The sequence below is a fragment of the Anabrus simplex genome, chromosome 6, assembly GCF_040414725.1.
Source record: "Anabrus simplex isolate iqAnaSimp1 chromosome 6, ASM4041472v1, whole genome shotgun sequence".
NCBI lineage: Eukaryota > Metazoa > Arthropoda > Insecta > Orthoptera > Tettigoniidae > Anabrus > Anabrus simplex.
The window spans coordinates 244,546,612-244,563,978 of NC_090270.1; the positions used below are offsets into that span (position 1 = coordinate 244,546,612).

A 17,367-nucleotide genomic window follows, 5' to 3' on the forward strand; every position below is an offset into this window, starting at 1 on the left:
TCCATGACCACAGCACAGTCGAATGGTCCAAGATGCCCATATCCCTCTTGACATCATTCCAGATGTTCACAACAGGATCGAGGAAAGTATCCTTATGTCCGTGGAATGTACTGTGAACCAATCGGCCACAATTCGCGAGCGATGGACCAGTGAATTTTCTTGGTGTAGGTGCAGGTCTCCTGCAAGGTGGTGGAGGTGAACAAACGGGTGGACATCATGTGACAAAATATTTTTGTGTCGTTCAGCAGTGAGGGACATTGGTGGATGTACTACGGGTTCCATTTCATCCCGCGTGAACAGTGCTCGTACGATGATACCGCCACCACCAGTATGAACTGTGTACTGCAGGTAAGAGGAATCCTCTGGCGACGCACTCATATCCTACCATCGGCATATACCAACTGGTATCTTGACTCATCTGTCCAAGCCACTTTCTTTTCATGCTTCAAGAGTTCAAAGGCGGGGATCTGTTACCCACGTCGCTTTTTGTGCCATCGGGCGAGTTGGCCGTGCGGTTAGAGTCGCGCAGCTGTGAGCTTGCGTCCGGGAGATAATGGGTTCGAATCCCACTGTCGGCAGCGCTGAAGATGGTTTTCCGTGGTTTCTCATTTTCACACCAGGCAAATGCTGGGTCTGTACTTTAATTAAGGCCACGGCCGCTTCCTTCACACTCCTAGGCCTTCGCTATCCCATCGTCGCCATCAGACCTATCTGTGTCGTTGCGACGTAAAGCAACTAGCAAAAAAAAAAGCGTTTGTGTCTTGTTGTGACGTGTGATGAACAGAGGTACCGTAGTAGGATGGTGGCTACTATACCTTCATTATGAGGAGATGGTTCAAGATGGCATACCTGCTCACACTTCAGTTGATGTCTAGCTCTGAATTTGTGAATTCATTGAATATTTAATTTTCACGATCGCATTGAACTTTCAGCGTACTAGGTCATGGTCAGTACATACGGTACATACCGAAGAATTGGCCCACAATGGACAACTTGCACACACTCTACAGTTCTAATGGCAGTAGCGCTGGGATCTGTAGATTAGATCCTTTCCAACAGAACAATGTTGACCTAGGTCATCATAGCTCAGTTGGATAGAGCGTCCAACGCGAAATCGGAAAGTTGTGGTCTCTGATCCCACTGGTGTCCGGTTGGCCACTTTTGTTCTATACTTAATATCTCTTCGAAATCCCGAGTCAGGCAAGGGACACTTTTGATTGTGATGTATGTCACCATTTCGAACTAGTGGGGGATTTTACGGGGACATGTCACAATTTTTTGCAATTTCTTCCCTACAGCAACTACAGTATAGGAATGGATAAACGGTTGGTCCTATCGAAAAATGAATCGCAGCGCGTAGCCTTGAAATTATACATTCTACAAGAAGCGTCATGCATTTTTGTACGGTTTTCGAAAAAAATACTTTCTTGTGTTTATGGCTGTAGTCCATGACGAAACAACTAAAATAACTGGTAAGCGCTTAAAATTAAACTGACTACAAGAAACATCATGCATTTTCATCGTAACTCTATTTTACAGAAGACTAACGTGTTCTTCTCCAAGAAGCTTTCCTTATTTGAAACCCCCTTGAGAGAGGGTGTCCCAGCACTGTGGGTAACAGGAACTTGGATAACTGTTGGTCCGTGGGTTGCGTTGAGGGGAAATTCTATCAGCCTTACTTACAGGGTTCATCTATCTGCCACCTGGGGACGCGCTTTATAGATGGTTACACATCCCTCCAGAGGGGTCGCTCTTGTAATAAAGTCACAACAAAAAATGATATTGTTTTTATTACTGCTACAGTTACAAAAAACTAAGGAAAAGTGTGGCAATCCAACTGGTGAGCTCATTGCCATATTGGGGCGAAACGCTGCTAAATTAACGATTGGAACGGTCCAAAGAACTTGGAATGTTTTGATCATTTTAAATCGATGAAATTAAATAAAGGTTTCCCTCTGGGAACTTGACTTCTAATATAAAAACGAATCTTTCAACTGTAGATAAAAATAAACAGTCAGTAAACACACAGAAAGGCTAATAATTCTCGAAAATTTCTGGAAGTAGTACTTGCTAGTATGGTGGGAATTATAATGTACTTACCTTCTTTAGAGGAGATTTCAGATTCATGTCTGACTCAACTCTGAACTTGGGGAGGGTTACAATCACATCCCTGGTCCAGAGACCAAGATTGATATTCGCGAAGTTAAGCTCGTGTAGCTTGGACTCTACCTTCGCCAGTCCAAATCTCTCTGAAGGCAAAAGAATGATCATGCTGGTGTCCTTACCCTGAAAACATAATTAAAAAAGTAATTAATACAGCACCCTATACCGAGTCTAGAAAAACATCTACATATATTACCAGGCTCCATACCTTCATCTTTATTAACCGACCTCACTTGGTAAACACGTGTTTTCTTCGTACCCTGATATTTTTAGGTTTTTCCCTTTATTTTACCGATGTCTTCACTCTAATCCGGCCCCGTACATGAGTAACACAAACACAGGCATGTGAAATGACGAACAGCTATTAATGCAAAAAATAATAATAGAGCTTGTTTCTCAACTACATTTTTGAACAAGTCTTATTTACGGAGTTTTCGATAATACTCACAAGTAAACAGAAAAATAAAACTTGATTCATAAAAGATATTTTGAAGGAATACCTTTATATACGAAGCTATCAAAAATGATCACTATTTAAAAAAAGGTAGAACTTGCTTCATAAATACATTTTTGAATAAATGCCCTATTACTGTACATATATTCATTTCCTTATATGAAATGTTAAAAGCTCTACCCTAGAGCCAGAACAGTCTCCAATGTGAAATATAGTTCTCGGAAGGAATGCCCGCTTTCTAATCACATTTCTTAATATCGAGCTAGTTGGTAAGTTTTCAAGATTTTGCCATAAATTAAAAAACGATTGTATTGGATTATCTACTAATTCTAATATTGAAATTAAATTAATCATAACCGGGCGAGTTGGCCGTGCGCGTAGAGGCGCGCGGCTGTGAGCTTCCATCCGGGAGATAGTAGGTTCGAATCCCACTATCGGCAGCCCTGAAGATGGTTTTCCGTGGTTTCCCATTTTCACACCAGGCAAATGCTGGGGCTGTACCTTAATTAAGGCCACGGCCGCTTCCTTCCAACTCCTAGGCCTTTCCCATCCCATCGTCGCCATAAGACCTATCTGTGTCGGTGCGACGCAAAGCCGCTAGCAAAAAAAAAATTAATCACAATATTGTAATTATAATATTAAATTTATATCAAAATTAATAATTATAATATAATTTGCCTATAAGTTAGTATAATTGAATTGTGCACGTCATCGATTTGAATTCACGCTTCGCCACTATGGGACTAACTTGCAGCGAACCTTCATTAATGGAGAAGTCAACCTAATAATAATAATAATAATAATAATAATAATAATAATAATAATAATAATAATAATAATAATAATAATAATAATACACATACATACATAGGCTGCATACATCATTATAGACCGTTATGCCTTTCAGCGTTCAGTCTGCAAGCCTCTGTGAATTTACTAAACGTCGCCACAATCCTCTATTTGCAACTAGTGCTATGGCCTCATTTAGTTCTATACCTCTTATCATTAAATCGTTAGAAACAGAGTCTAACCACCGTCGTCTTGGTCTACCTCTACTTCTCTTACCCTCCATAACAGAGTCCATAATTCTCCTGGTAACCTATCCTCCTTCATTCGCTTCGCATGACCCCACCACCGAAGCCGGTTTATGCGTACAGCTTCATCCAACCAATTCATTCCTAAATTAGCATTTACGTCCTCATTCCGATTAGCCTCCTACCATTCTTCCCACGTGTTTGTACCAGCAATCATTCTCGCTAATTTCATGTTAGTTACTTCTAACTTATGAATAAGATATCCTGAGTCCACCCAGCTTTCGCTCCCGTAATGCAAAGTTGGTCTGAAAACACACCGATGTAAATATAGTTTCGTCCGGGAGCTGACTTCCTTCTTACAGAATACTGCTGATAGCAACTGCGAGCTTGCAGCATTAGCTTTACTGAACCTTGATTCAGTCTCACTTACTATACTACCATTTTGGGAGAATACACAGCCTACGTACTTATCTACCTGTTCCAGCTTTGTATCACCAATCTGACATTCATTTCTGTTGAATATCTTGACTACTGACATCAATTTAGTCTTCGAAAGGCTCATTTTCATACCATACGCATTGCACTATTTCAAGTTGCAATATATATTTCGGCACAATCTGCCATTAAGACCAAGTCGTCAGCATAGGGCAGACTGCTTACTACATTTCCACGTGACTGAATCCCTCCCTGCCACTTTATACCTTTCAGCAGATGATCCATGTAAACTACGAACAACAAATGTGAATGATTACAGCCTTGTCTAACCCCTGTAAGTATCTTGAACCAAGAACTCACTCTACCATCAAATCTCACTCTAACCCAATTGTCAACATGAATGCCTTTGTTTGATTTTAATAATCTACCCTTAATGCCATAATTCCCCAGTATGGTGAACATCTTTTCCCTCAGTACTTTGTCATATTATGATTTCTTTAGGTATACGAAAGAAACATAACTGTCTATTCCACTCGTAGCATTTTCAATTACCTGACGCATACTGAAAATGTGATCCTGACAGCCCCTCTGTGGTCTGAAACCACATTGGTTTTTCATCCAACTTCCTCTCAACCACTGATCACACTCTCCCTTCCAAGATGCCAGTGAATACTTTTCCTGGTGTACTAATCGATAGCTGCTGCAATCCTTGCTGTTCCCTTGCTTATAGATAGGTGAGGTACTGCTTTTGTCCAGTCTGAAGGTACCTTACCAACACTCTATGCTAATCTTACTACTGTATGAAGCGATTTCATCCCTGTCTTCCCACTATATTTCACCATTTCAGGTCTAATTTCATTTATTCCTGCAGTTTTATGACAATGGAGTTTATTTACCATCCTTTCCACTTCCTCAAGCGTAATTTAATCAACATCATTTTCCTCCTCCCCATGGGCTCGGTTGTTCGCGACACCACCATGAAGATTTCCTTTTACGTTGAGAAGATTTTCAAAATATTTCCTCCACCTGTCCAGTGATTCCCTGGGATCTATTATGAGTTCACCCGAATTACCCAAAAAACTGTTCATTTCTTTCTTCCCTCTCTTCCTAAGATTCTTTATTACTGTCCAGAAAGGTTTCCCTGCTGCTTGACCTAGCCATTCCAGGTTATTACCAAAATGTTTTTGGATTCAACAACTATTTGTTTAGCTCTGTTTCTTTCACCTACGTACAATTCCCTGTCTGGTGGTGGTGGTGATTTTTGTTTTAAGAGGAAGTACACCGAGGTAACCATCCTCTAATTCCCTGTCTGCATCAACCCTTGTTTGGAGCCATTTCTGATAAGCCTATCTTTACGTTTACAAGCTGCTCTCACTTCATCATTCCACTAAGATGTTCGCTTTTTCCTGTCTTTACACACAGTTGTTCCTAGGTATTCCCTTTCTGTTGATACTACAACATCCCTATATGTCACCAATTCTCATTTTATATCCTGAACCTGCTTACTGTCCAATGTTCGGAACTTCTCACTAATTCTAGCCATGTACTTCCGTTAATTTCCTCGTCCTGGAGATTTTCTACCCTTATTCGTTTGCAGTCAGATTTAACTTTCTCTACCCTAGGCCTAGAGATACTTAGTTCACTATAGAACAGGCAGTGGTGTTTTTCATCGAAAAATCTTCGATAAACCCGTGCATTCCTAACAGATTTATTGAATTCGTAGTTGGTTAAGATATAGTCTATTGTGGATCTGATACCCCTACTCTCCCATGTGTAGCGGTATATAGCCTTATGCTTGAAAAATGTATTTGTAACTGTTAAACCCATACTAGCACAGAAGTCCTGCAAAGTCTTCCGAATCCTATTGTCTTCCATATCTTCCCCACATCCCCACATTTACCAATTACCTGTTCGTATCCTTCAGTTCTATTTCCAACTCTCGCATTGAAATCGCCCGTTAGTATTGTCCTATCCTTGCTGTTGATACTGACTATAATGTCACTCAATGGTTCATAAAACTTGTCAATTTCATCCTCATCTGCACCCTCACATGGTGAATACACGGAGACAATTCTCGTCCTAATTCCTCCAACTGCCAAATCTACCCACATCATTCGCTCATTTACGTGACTAACAGAAACTATGTTGCGCGCAGTGGTATTCCTGATAAACAGTTCTAACCCATACTCTGCCCTTCCCTTTTTAACACTTCATAATCTTCTATCTCCTCCTCGTTATCTCCTCTTACCCGAATATCACTTACTCCTAGTACATCCAGATGCATCCTCTTTGCTGACTCTACTTTCTACTTTCTTTCGTCCATAAGCCCCATTAATATTGATAGCTCCCCATCGAATTCCATTTCGTTCGCCAAGTTGTTTCCAAGGAGTCCCTCGCCTGACAAATGAGAGTGGGACTCCGTTACTCCCATAGGTCCGAGGCTTGCTTAAAATGTTCTGAGCTCGGTCAATTCATGAAGGAGGATGCTACCCTACTTGCACATATTCCAAGTGAGGATCTCTCCTCTAACGGGTTAGGGACCACCGGTGGATTGTATAGTCCTAGCCGCATGAACACAAGGAGGGCCACGGCTCAGAATATGTCCGAGATGCCCAGTCCCATTCTATAGCAACTGGTATCCCGATTCCCAGGACCACTTACTAGGCCACTCAGCCGTTACCCATGGTTCACGAACTAGTACGTGACTACAGTAACCCACACCGTGAATCATTAATAATAATAATAATAATAATAATAATAATAATAATAATAATAATAATAATAATAATAATAATAATAATAATAATAATCATTGTACCGGAGGTACACCTCCGTGCGTTGAACTGAGCGCCTTATAGAAGGCTATCTGTGTTACCAGTCTGAAACATTGTATTAGAAGAAGTTAGACCTTTAATCTTCAGATGTCTCTACTGTCGACTTATGTGCCCCCTGTGGCGAGAGAACGGACAGTTAATTTTTATGGGAATTTAATAGTGTCTACTTTGGTAAACCTTATGCGTTTGTAAATTTTATTTTATGTGCTGAAATTGTCAGCACTACATGGCTTCCTTCTTCCTCAAGTTGTCAAACAATCAGAAATGTTTGTAGATATTTTTGTAGCCAATTAGAATTGGGGGTGTGTACAAGCGTTCTGCCTACAGAGTTCTGGAACTCTCGCCTCTGCTATAAAAGCTGTGAGCTTTAGGGCCATGTTGCCTTCTTCATCGCCCCAGTCTAGAGTGCATACGGTGTTAGTGGAGGCAGGGACAGTCTTTCCCGTTGTCGGAAGGCCCACCAGCCCAAGGTAATGGGAGACATCTTTTAAAAACGTGATAGCTCCAGAAGGTTAACTTGAGGGGAAGGTTTCAAAATTATTTCTAAATGTAAGGGGCTGCCGGGCCGAGGCGGTAAAGGCGTGCTCGTTCGCCCGGAAGGGCGTGGGTTCGAATCCCCGTCAAGAAGTCGTAAAATTTAATAAACGAGAATTCCACTTCCGGAGGTGCATATGGCCCTGAGGTTCACTCAGCCTACACCAAAAATGAGTACCATGTTAATTCCTGGGGGCAAAGGTGGCCGGGCGTAGAGCTAACCACTCTACTCCATCACGTGCCGAGGTTAACAATGGTGGAAGCCTTTACCTTCCACTCCTCCAAGGGCCTTCATGGCCTGTACGGAGGTGACTTTGCTTTTTTCTTAATGTAAGTTTCTAAATCTCCGTTTAAATGAAATTTTTCAGGCAAGTATAAGTACTCTATTCAAATCTCTGCCGGGAATGATGTAACTTAGGGAATAAAGAATGTTCCCACTCTTTTAATTCCCATTCAACTTGGTGAGAGGGTTACTATGATTTCTAAAAGTCCAAATTTGTAACCTTTTTTGTAACTTCGGGCCATAAGCCCAAATAGGATTTTAAGTGTTTTCAAGGTGTATTTCAAAAGGAGTGCAAGTGCATCGCCTCCTAGCATTTTGTTCATGGCCGATTTTCTTAAATCTTTTCTTTCTGTACATTTAGGCCATTCAGTACGGACACATCGCTCCTGTTTAAATTTTTAAATTTTAGTTATTTATAGACAATTGTGGATCAGACTGTTGAGCAGAAACGATAGTAAACGCTGTTTTCAAAGTGATCTAATGTAATGTTTGGACGAGATACTAGTGCCTTTGAGAGGCCGGGTTGTAGTAAATTTTGGAGCTCAGTCTCCTAGAGTGTAAACTGAGTAGGGCAAAGGTGATCTTTGAAATAGTGTAAACTTTGGAGCTACAAGCTCATTTGGTAAATTATTGTGTACCTGAAGTTTGACGTAAGTCATTCCTGTTATCTGAGCTGACGAGCTCACCGTTCTTCCATTTTATTGTTATTTGTTGTTGATCATTCAGAACATTTACCAAAGTTTAAAGTGAGATAAAACATTTTTAAAAAATTCAAATTTTAGTGTTTAAAAATTAAGCTTTGATCTTTTTATTGTCCACACATTCACCCCAGCACTTACCTCTCTGAAATCCACCAAAACACGGTGGTAATAATAATAATAATAATAATAATAATAATAATAATAATAATAATAATAATAATAATCTTGTACGACTGTTGATTTGGATGTTGAGTTGCTTCCTCTTGTGTGCAGCGGCAGTAGAATACATCGAATGTAAACCCTGGGTGTCGTAAGAGAGAACTGTGAGGGGTAATCCCCAGAGACTCTCTTCTTGAGAGCATGTATTGGCGAGCATGGGACCTATAGCTGAGTCTGTTATTCCTTCTTCATATATGTACCAGGCTTCTTACTTTCATTTTTCCTATCCGACCTCCATTCGTTAACTCTCGTTTCTTTCTCACTTCGACAAGTGCGAGACCTAAGGAATCCTTCATTTTCATGCCTTACGTAGCCTTTTCTTTCTTTCTTTTTTTCCTTCCTTTTTTCTTTCTTTCCTTTTTTTTTTCGTTTCCCCAGTGGCTATGGGCGGTAGAATACATCAATGGTATCCGCTGCCTTTCGCAAAAGGTTATTGCAAGTGGGGCCAGAGGCTTTCATATTGGGAGCGTGGGTTGGTGATCACGGTTCCCCTACCTAAGTCTGGCATTGCTTCGACTTACTAGTGCCCGGTTTCTTGCTTTCGTCTTTCCTGTCTGACTTCCCTTGGTCAACTCTTGATCTTTTCTTACTCTTGCCAGACTTAGGCCCTCCGTGGCCCTTACCTTTCTTTTGCGATACTTCTGGTTAGTGTTAATAGAGGATGGTTGCTCAGTTGTACTTCCTCTTGAAACAATAATCACCACCACCCTTTGGCTAGCTGCATAATAACGTGACTGACTAAAAAAATCAAGCTTTTGATTACAGTTTGATTTACGACGCAGATAGGCCGTATGACGACGATGGGATAAAAGTGGGATGGAGGTGGTCATGGCCTTAATTAAGGTACATAGTTTCAGCTGAGTATTAGTACTTGAAATTTGGTACAGTACACAGTACAATTTGGTTCAAACATAAATAAACAGTCAATCCAGCTCTAACAGAATATTGGCCCTGAAGTGTTCAGCTCACAGAGGTTCCTAATTTCGGTTTTAGATAGCATTAAAAGCAGTTATCATCCGTGCACAACGCACTTTTCAAAAGTAAAAACTCTGTTTATAGAAACATTTCTAGTATTTCCATTCAAAAAAAAAAACTCTTTCAATTTAAAACTTATTTATCAACCACGGCTGTTACCATCCTTCAACAAAATAATTACAGTTCGACAACCTTTAAATATCGGGTATGACGAGGATAATCGGGAGTTTACTGGATGCATATCTTACCTGATAGTACATTTTCAGTACTTCAAAGTCATCAAACTGTCCGTACGGAAACCGGCCTTTTTGTTTCATTAAGTCAGCTTTCACAGTCAACCCAGTACTCAAATGAAAGTCCTTCTTTTCTGTTCTTCTCTCGTTGAATGTGTACAGCCATTTTCCATAAAAATAAACAGCATTCAATGCGATCAGCCTAGTATTGCTCTTCAGCAAATCTGTGGAAAAATAAATGTTGTTACGAATAAAACTCTGAATGTTTTATCGATCAAGCTTAATTCAGGATGACCCATTAAGTCCACCCACACACACACACACACACAATTATATTTGAGAATGAATGACAACAATTCACTAATTACTGTCTATTTGTAAGTCTCTAGTGCTCACGCAGCATGTAGTCTGGATCGCTGGCATTACCTGGGACGAGTGATAAACTTGATTGACAGGCCTCTCTTTCACTTTGTTTCGCACGCTCAGTCACCTACACAACCGCTGCACGCAGACAGATTCGAACACACAGTCTGTTAACAATCATGGCGCACGACGACTCTTCCTTGGTTCTGTGCCAAAGTCCATCGCTCACACAGCCATTTCACGTGGGCGCTCCACACAGTGAACTACTTAACACCGACAATTAAATAGCGGTCACATAACACCAACAACTCAACAGTGCTAACCAACTCTATAATACTCCTCACAACAACGGCAAGTAACACTGCTTTAATTCTACTCACACCAACTGCTCCATACACTGACTCCACGTCATTACTCTCAGAGTACTCAATACTCCACACGGTAGTACACACGCAGTACTCCAGCAGAACTCCAACACGACGATACTATGACACGGACTCAGGTGGGACACCCATTACACCAACCAACCCCGACGACATCCGACACTATTATTGTCCAACTCCGCTACACTGACTGTTAGTGGCGAGCCTATTTCATATCCCCGGTGATAATGTTCCAGACTTTTCGGGGTACAGCCAGAATGACAACATTCTGCTTACGCCTTGCAGAAATCTACGAGAAACCAGACGAAGAGAACAACAGAGGAGAGAGACCGTCACTATGCCCTCCGGCTGGGAGATCCCTGCTGACTCATTAGTTCCTTCCAGGAAATACCGAAGGAAGTACAGACAGAGAGGGCTTGGCACGTAATATGTAAGAAGGTCCTCTATGCGCTTCTGTAACTCGTATAATTCCGCACAGTGTTAACTTATGAAGTTGAGAGTTACGATGACACAGCTCAATCCTGTTCGAATTCCCCTTCACGATGATACCAAACACAGTAATGTCTCAAAACATTTCTTTAACCCTCTACTGCATGAATTATTTTTCGTTTTCGTTTGGTGAAGAAAATTTCAAGCTTTAATGTTCAACATACGTTCAGTGTATTAGATGTACCAGCAATTCTTAACTGGGGCTAATAGCTTAACACTCATATGTGATGTGGATTGCCATAGTTGAATATATATACGATTTTTCACGATTTTACGCTAAGCTTTTAACATTCAAAGACCGAACATTACTACCTACTGGCTATGGGTACGTACTGCAAGGCGCAGTACAACTTGCAGAACCGTAGGTCGGTAATGTCTTTGAGGTTGAGCCAGAGGTACTCCTGAAGCCTGTGGTAATGTGATGGGAGGGCCCACGTAAAATAAACGGTGGTTGGTTCGCGTGGATGTTGACGGGGTGGAAGGAGTACCTTTGGTTGTAAAGCTGTTTTGACTTATGTTATGTAAAAAAAAAAAAAAAAAAAGGCGTCACTGGGATATGTGTTTAATTGATTGTACAGTTGAAGGTGTGCCGTAAAAATACCTCTGTCTACAATATTTATCCATTTATACAGGTGAAAAGTTATTTGTTGCCAAAAAGCAACAGTATGCAGTAGAGGGTTAACTGTGTGCAGTTATTTCAACTTTAATGTCCTAAAGTTCTACTGCAATGGTACATTATGTCGGGCGTAAGATTCTCTATTCAATAATTCACACACGATGAGACGGAATTAGCATTCAGAAGTCAATATGATAAAATATTCTGCCATTTTTAGACCCCTCGTACCTTTGCCGCAAAACGATAAAGGGCAATTGTTCACAATATAGGGCTCAAGGAAAGGTATCCAACGGTATCTTACATAAAAGTTCGGTAAAATCACAGATTATAAACATATTTCAACTCACATTGTCAGCCCCTTCCTTGCCATAATATTATTTTGTGCTTTGGAACATTCTGTTATGCAAATATAAGGTGTGAAATCTTCTACCATTAGACATACGTATAACGGCTCCTGTATTTCCATTGGTTTCGGAGTTTCTGATCAGAAACCAAATCACATACCTACGTCCGATTTTTGTGTGAGCGCTTAGCGTGCTATCCTACGACAATGTTTCTCAACCCACGGGACCTGGCATCAATTATATCGGACCTCGAGACATTCTTCTTGAGTTTGTTACCATATTTTAATTTTCTAAGCATTTTCTACGAATAAATACTTTTTTGGTGGAAATATTCATGGGAGAATAATATTCGTTATGGTGGGTTTTCTTTCAATACCAATCACCAGTGGCATTTATGGTGTCGCCCAGGTGGTGGATTCCCTATCAGCTGTTTACCCAGTCTTGTCACATCCCTTGTTAAATTATTTCAAATCCCAAATCTTCCTATAAACGAGTGTTTGCCCCAAAATGCCCTCTTTGACTGAAACATTATCTTTATATTATGATTTTTCCTATTTTTCAAAACTCCGCTCTAATTTGTTCGTCTACTAATGGCATTTCACGCCATCACTCCACTGACAGCTCGGAACATACCGCTTATCTTTACTCGGTGCATGGAACTTAATAGTTAGAAACTATTGCAATGAGTAAATATTATCAAGTTAATTTGGTATTTAATCACAAGAAATAATATGAAGACTATAACGTTATAATTTTTCACTGGCGGAAATCTACACAAGTTCGCTGCTGTAGATATCCACACTAATTAATCCTTTCCTGACATTTTGACGCAAGCACTACAAGTGCATCATTTTGAAAACACATGTTTAATGCTAAATAAGCAGGTGTTCATCGAACAGGATGCCACTTATTAACATTAAGGAAAGGAGAAACTCATTTTACTCTTTGAGAAATGCTTGAATGAATTTTGTGGTTATGCTGAAAAATACAGGAGCAATACCAAAATACAGTAAAACACCGTTCTTTATTTTGACCAGCCTGTTTCCTCTTCCCTTAAAAATCTTCAACGAAAAGAGTGATAAAGTAAATACCTAAATCTACTTAATTATTTTAGTTCTAAATTTTTGATCAAAAGTGCATAAGTCTCGTACCTCGCAGATAATAATGTAATATTCCGTTATATTGCATTGTTGTATATCCCTTTCTATTCCCATTTTAACATCAAGTATCTTCGAATTGAAAATCTGTGATTAATTTGAAGTATTTGAATGTTCAATTCTCTCTCTCCTGTAACGTTATCTTTTGACAGTTATATACACTGCTGCAATAATTACAGCACCTCAGACTGTTACGGCGCTGCCCTTCAGACCCCAAATTGGCAGGTTCGATCCTGGCTCAGTCCGATGGTATTTGAAGGGGCTCAAATACGTTAGCCTCGTGTCGGTGGATTTACTGGCACGTTAAAGAGCGCCTACTGGACTAATTTCCGGCACCTCGGCATCTCCGAAAACCGTAAAGGTAGTTAGTGAGACGTAAAACCAATAAGATTATTGTTAATTGCAGCACCAAGAAGAACGTATTTACTGAAGCCCACATCGGGGAAATGCGTAGAGCGGGGTAAGACAATGACGTAATTAGTGTTGATCAGCCGAGTGGCGCATCACAGTGCCAATGTCAACACTGATAATCGGCATATATCGGAGGTCGGAGGCTGAACGTTAGGTAGTAGCACTGTGATTTGCCGTCTTTCGTGTGCACAGACGGAGATAGTATGCCGCTTCGAAAAACAAGGCAAATATTCAGACAGATTTCCACCTTTGGCCGTGGAAGAATCATGGCCTATCGGCATTGTGCATTATACTAGCGTGAAAATGGTTCTCTTGTTGGGAGAAATTCAACCAGAGTAAAGCAGGTATGTGATTAGTGGGTCGAGGAGATACAGGCTGAACGTAGTGCAAAAAATCAACTGCCTCCTCGCATCAATGAGCGCGTTGACAGACATCTGGTGAGCATGGGGATTATAGACCGTATATCCATATCGCTCATGATTTAAGGCACCTGGCACATCAATCTGTGTCGCCATGCACGGTTCGTTGCCATCTGCAGCAGTGTTTCATCTCTTCCATTACTGCGGCTGCCGCTGACTGCTCACCACTGGCACCTGCGGCTGCAATGGTGAGTGAATCATCGGGCCTGGATGGACGAATGTCATACCTTTGTTTTCTCTGATAAGCTATACTTCTGCTTGTAGCACCACGACGGTTGTATCTATGTCTGGAGGCACCGTGACGGGCGTCTCACCGAGTCTTAAATAATTATGCTCCGTCATACCGGCTCATGGGGTGCCATCGGATTCCAATTCCAGTCGCGTCTAGTCTGCATCGCAGGCATACTGGTCAGTAACCGTTACATCGCGGTGGTGTTAGATACAGTTGTTGTCCCCTATATCGAAAGCCAATGTAAAATTTCCCCTGTCTTGAAGGCCAGCTAATGGGACCACACAATACAAAATTTCCCCATGATATGAACCAAGTACCAAGCTGCTATAATTATCATATCACATGTGCATGATGGACATTCTATCTATTAAATCTGATTGTGATGGCTCACGCCTTTTTTTAAATTTTAATGAGAAGTAGCATTTTCTCCCTAGGACCTCAGAAATATTTCAGTTAATAACTAATATTTACCTTGGCTTATAACATTCTTGATCTTCCCATGCGTGGCAGTCTCTGCCCACTCGTTGATATCTTTGAGCGCGGCTCTACCGTCGTTCTGGAAATCGACTACTCCAACATCAGCTTTAAAAACATCTTGTATTTTCGTCACGTATTCAAGATAAATTTGCCCGCTCTTGTCAGCATACAACTTATTGGCCAGTTCCAGAGTTACGGCTCTCGTCTTTCCCTGTAGACAATTAAGTACACACACAACATTAATGAGTAACATCTGCCTAGATACATCTCAGGTAAAATATACTGTAGAGTGCAGACTGTACTGTGTCTCCCGGTATGGGCTACATCAAGTGAGTTACTTTAATTTTTCTGTCTCAGTCTCATAGAATACTTGACTTTGGTTATATGAAAGTGACTGAGGTATGAGCATTACTTGTAATACCATTCCTTATGCAGCCAGTACCTGTGATGAACTGTCTTAAAGAGTTGTTCACAGGGTTAGTTGGTATATGCTTTTCTTTGAGCTTGGCAAATTGATCTATTTTCTCTCCTCACTTATCATTCATAAGAATAAAGAACAAATACACATTAGTAATAAGAAAAGTAAATGAAATGGCGTATGGCTTTTGATTTGACACCCCGTAGGCGACCTGCCCGTCGTGATGATGATGATAAAGACGGCACATACACCCATCCTCTGTGCCAGCAAAATAAACGAATGATGGCTAAATTCCCAAACCTGCCGGGAATCGAACCTGGGATGGTGGTAGTGGTGATTATTGTTTTAAGAGGAAGTACAACTAGGCAACCATCCTCTATATAACACTAATCAGAGAGAAAAAATGGAAGGGGTCCGACACTTCGAAAAATGAAGATATCGGCCAAAGGAAGACAAGGGCCACGAAGGGCATGAAAATGAAAGACTCCCTAGCCCTCGCAAACCTAATAGCGTCGGGGTCAGAAAAGAACAAGAATTGACCAAGAGAGGTCGGATAGGATAGATGAAAGTGAGGAGCCTGGCACAAGTAAGTGGAAGCAATGCCAGGACTCAGCTAAGGGCCCCGTGGTCGCCAACCCACGCTTCAAAGTTCAGAGCCCCTGGGGCCCCTTTTAGTCGCCTCTTACGACAGGCAGGTGATACCATGGGTGTTATTCTACCGCCCCCACCCACAGGGGGAACGAACCTGGGACCCCCGTGACCAACGGCCAGCACGCTAACCATTTATCCATGGAACCGGGCAATAACAATTAAAATATGAGTGATAGAATCTGATTATTATTTTCCAAGAACGAAGCATGTACCGTAAAATGAGTATACTTTGCACAACTTTTGATAGTTCGTAAGAAGAAACGCTAGTCCGCCTCTGTGGTGTAGTGGTTAGTGTGATTAGCTGCCACCCCCGGAGGCCCGGGTACGATTCCCGGCTCTGCAACGAAATTTGAAAAGTGATACGAGGGTTGGAACGGGGTCCACTCAGCCTCGGGAGGTCAACTGAGTAGAGGTGGGTTCGATTCCCACCTCAGCCATCCTGGAAGCGGTTTCCCATGGTTTCCCATCTCCTCCAGGCAAATGCCGGGATGGTGCATAACTTAAGGCCACGGCCACTTCCTTCCTTCTTCCTTGTCTATCCTTTTCAATCTTCCCATCCCCCACCAAGGCCCTTGTTCAGCATAGCAGGTGAGGCCGCCTGGGCGAGGTACTGGTCATTCTCCCCAGTTGTATCCCCGACCCAATGTCTCACGCTAAAGGACACTGCCCTTGAGGTGGTAGATGTGGGATCCCTCAGTGAGTCCGAGTGAAAAACCGACCCTGGAGGGTAAACAGATTAAGCAGCAGCACGGAAATAAAGAAATAATAATTTTAACGGAATTAAACACTGCAATAAAATCCAAATCTTACAACAATCTAATCAAAATAAAATTTAAACCAAAACACTGTATACGAAGTTGCACTATAGTTCCGTTTCTATGCGTTTCGACTTGACAGTTAACCGGAAGATAGACATTGGTGCCAAATTGTTACGTGTAAAAACAGCTGATTCACAACACACAATACGAACGGAAATCTATATAATCGAAAATAAGTCCAGAATATAAGATAAAAGCAGGTCAATGCTCGAACAGACAAAACGCAAGAAAAGAATTTTCTACTCACCATATACAACAGCTCGCGTTGCTAATAGATTCAGATCCTCCTAAGGAAAGAAAAAGTCCTATAAAGGGAATACACCACTCATTTCTGAGTCACTATCGGCATTGTCATCGTTTGTTGAGGTTTCACTCTCACTTGACCGTAACGAGATTATAATGTCTTCAACGTAATCGTCTGTGATACTTCCCCTCTCCCAATCTTCACTTATCTCGGATTGTGTTTCACAGCCTGCACTTACTCGACCTACGGCTTCCAAAGAAGTCTTTCAACTTCTGAAACTGTGAAGAGTACTATTTCAATCAATCACTACTGATCTGCATTTATGGCAGTCGCCCAGGTGGCATATCACCTATCTTCTTTTCTTAAATGATTGCATAGAAATTGGAAATGTATTGAACATCTCCCTTGGTAAGTTATTCCAATCCCTAACTCCCCTTCCTATAAACGAATACTTACCCCAATTTGTCCTCTTGAATTCCA

General features: G+C 41.3%; 1 protein-coding gene across 1 annotated transcript in view; it reads right to left on the bottom strand.

The window, feature by feature from the left end:
- The window catches only part of LOC136876389 (leukocyte elastase inhibitor), a 54,590-nt gene that overhangs the window by 14,897 nt on the left and 22,326 nt on the right, over nucleotides 1-17,367 (bottom strand). Inside the window, exons 4-6 of the mRNA XM_067150303.2 lie at nucleotides 14,751-14,967; nucleotides 9,881-10,089; nucleotides 2,101-2,286 (exon numbers count right to left, since the gene is read on the bottom strand). Of these exons, the coding sequence (XP_067006404.2) occupies nucleotides 2,101-2,286; nucleotides 9,881-10,089; nucleotides 14,751-14,967 (612 nt within the window). The remainder of the gene's footprint in view (nucleotides 1-2,100; nucleotides 2,287-9,880; nucleotides 10,090-14,750; nucleotides 14,968-17,367) is intronic.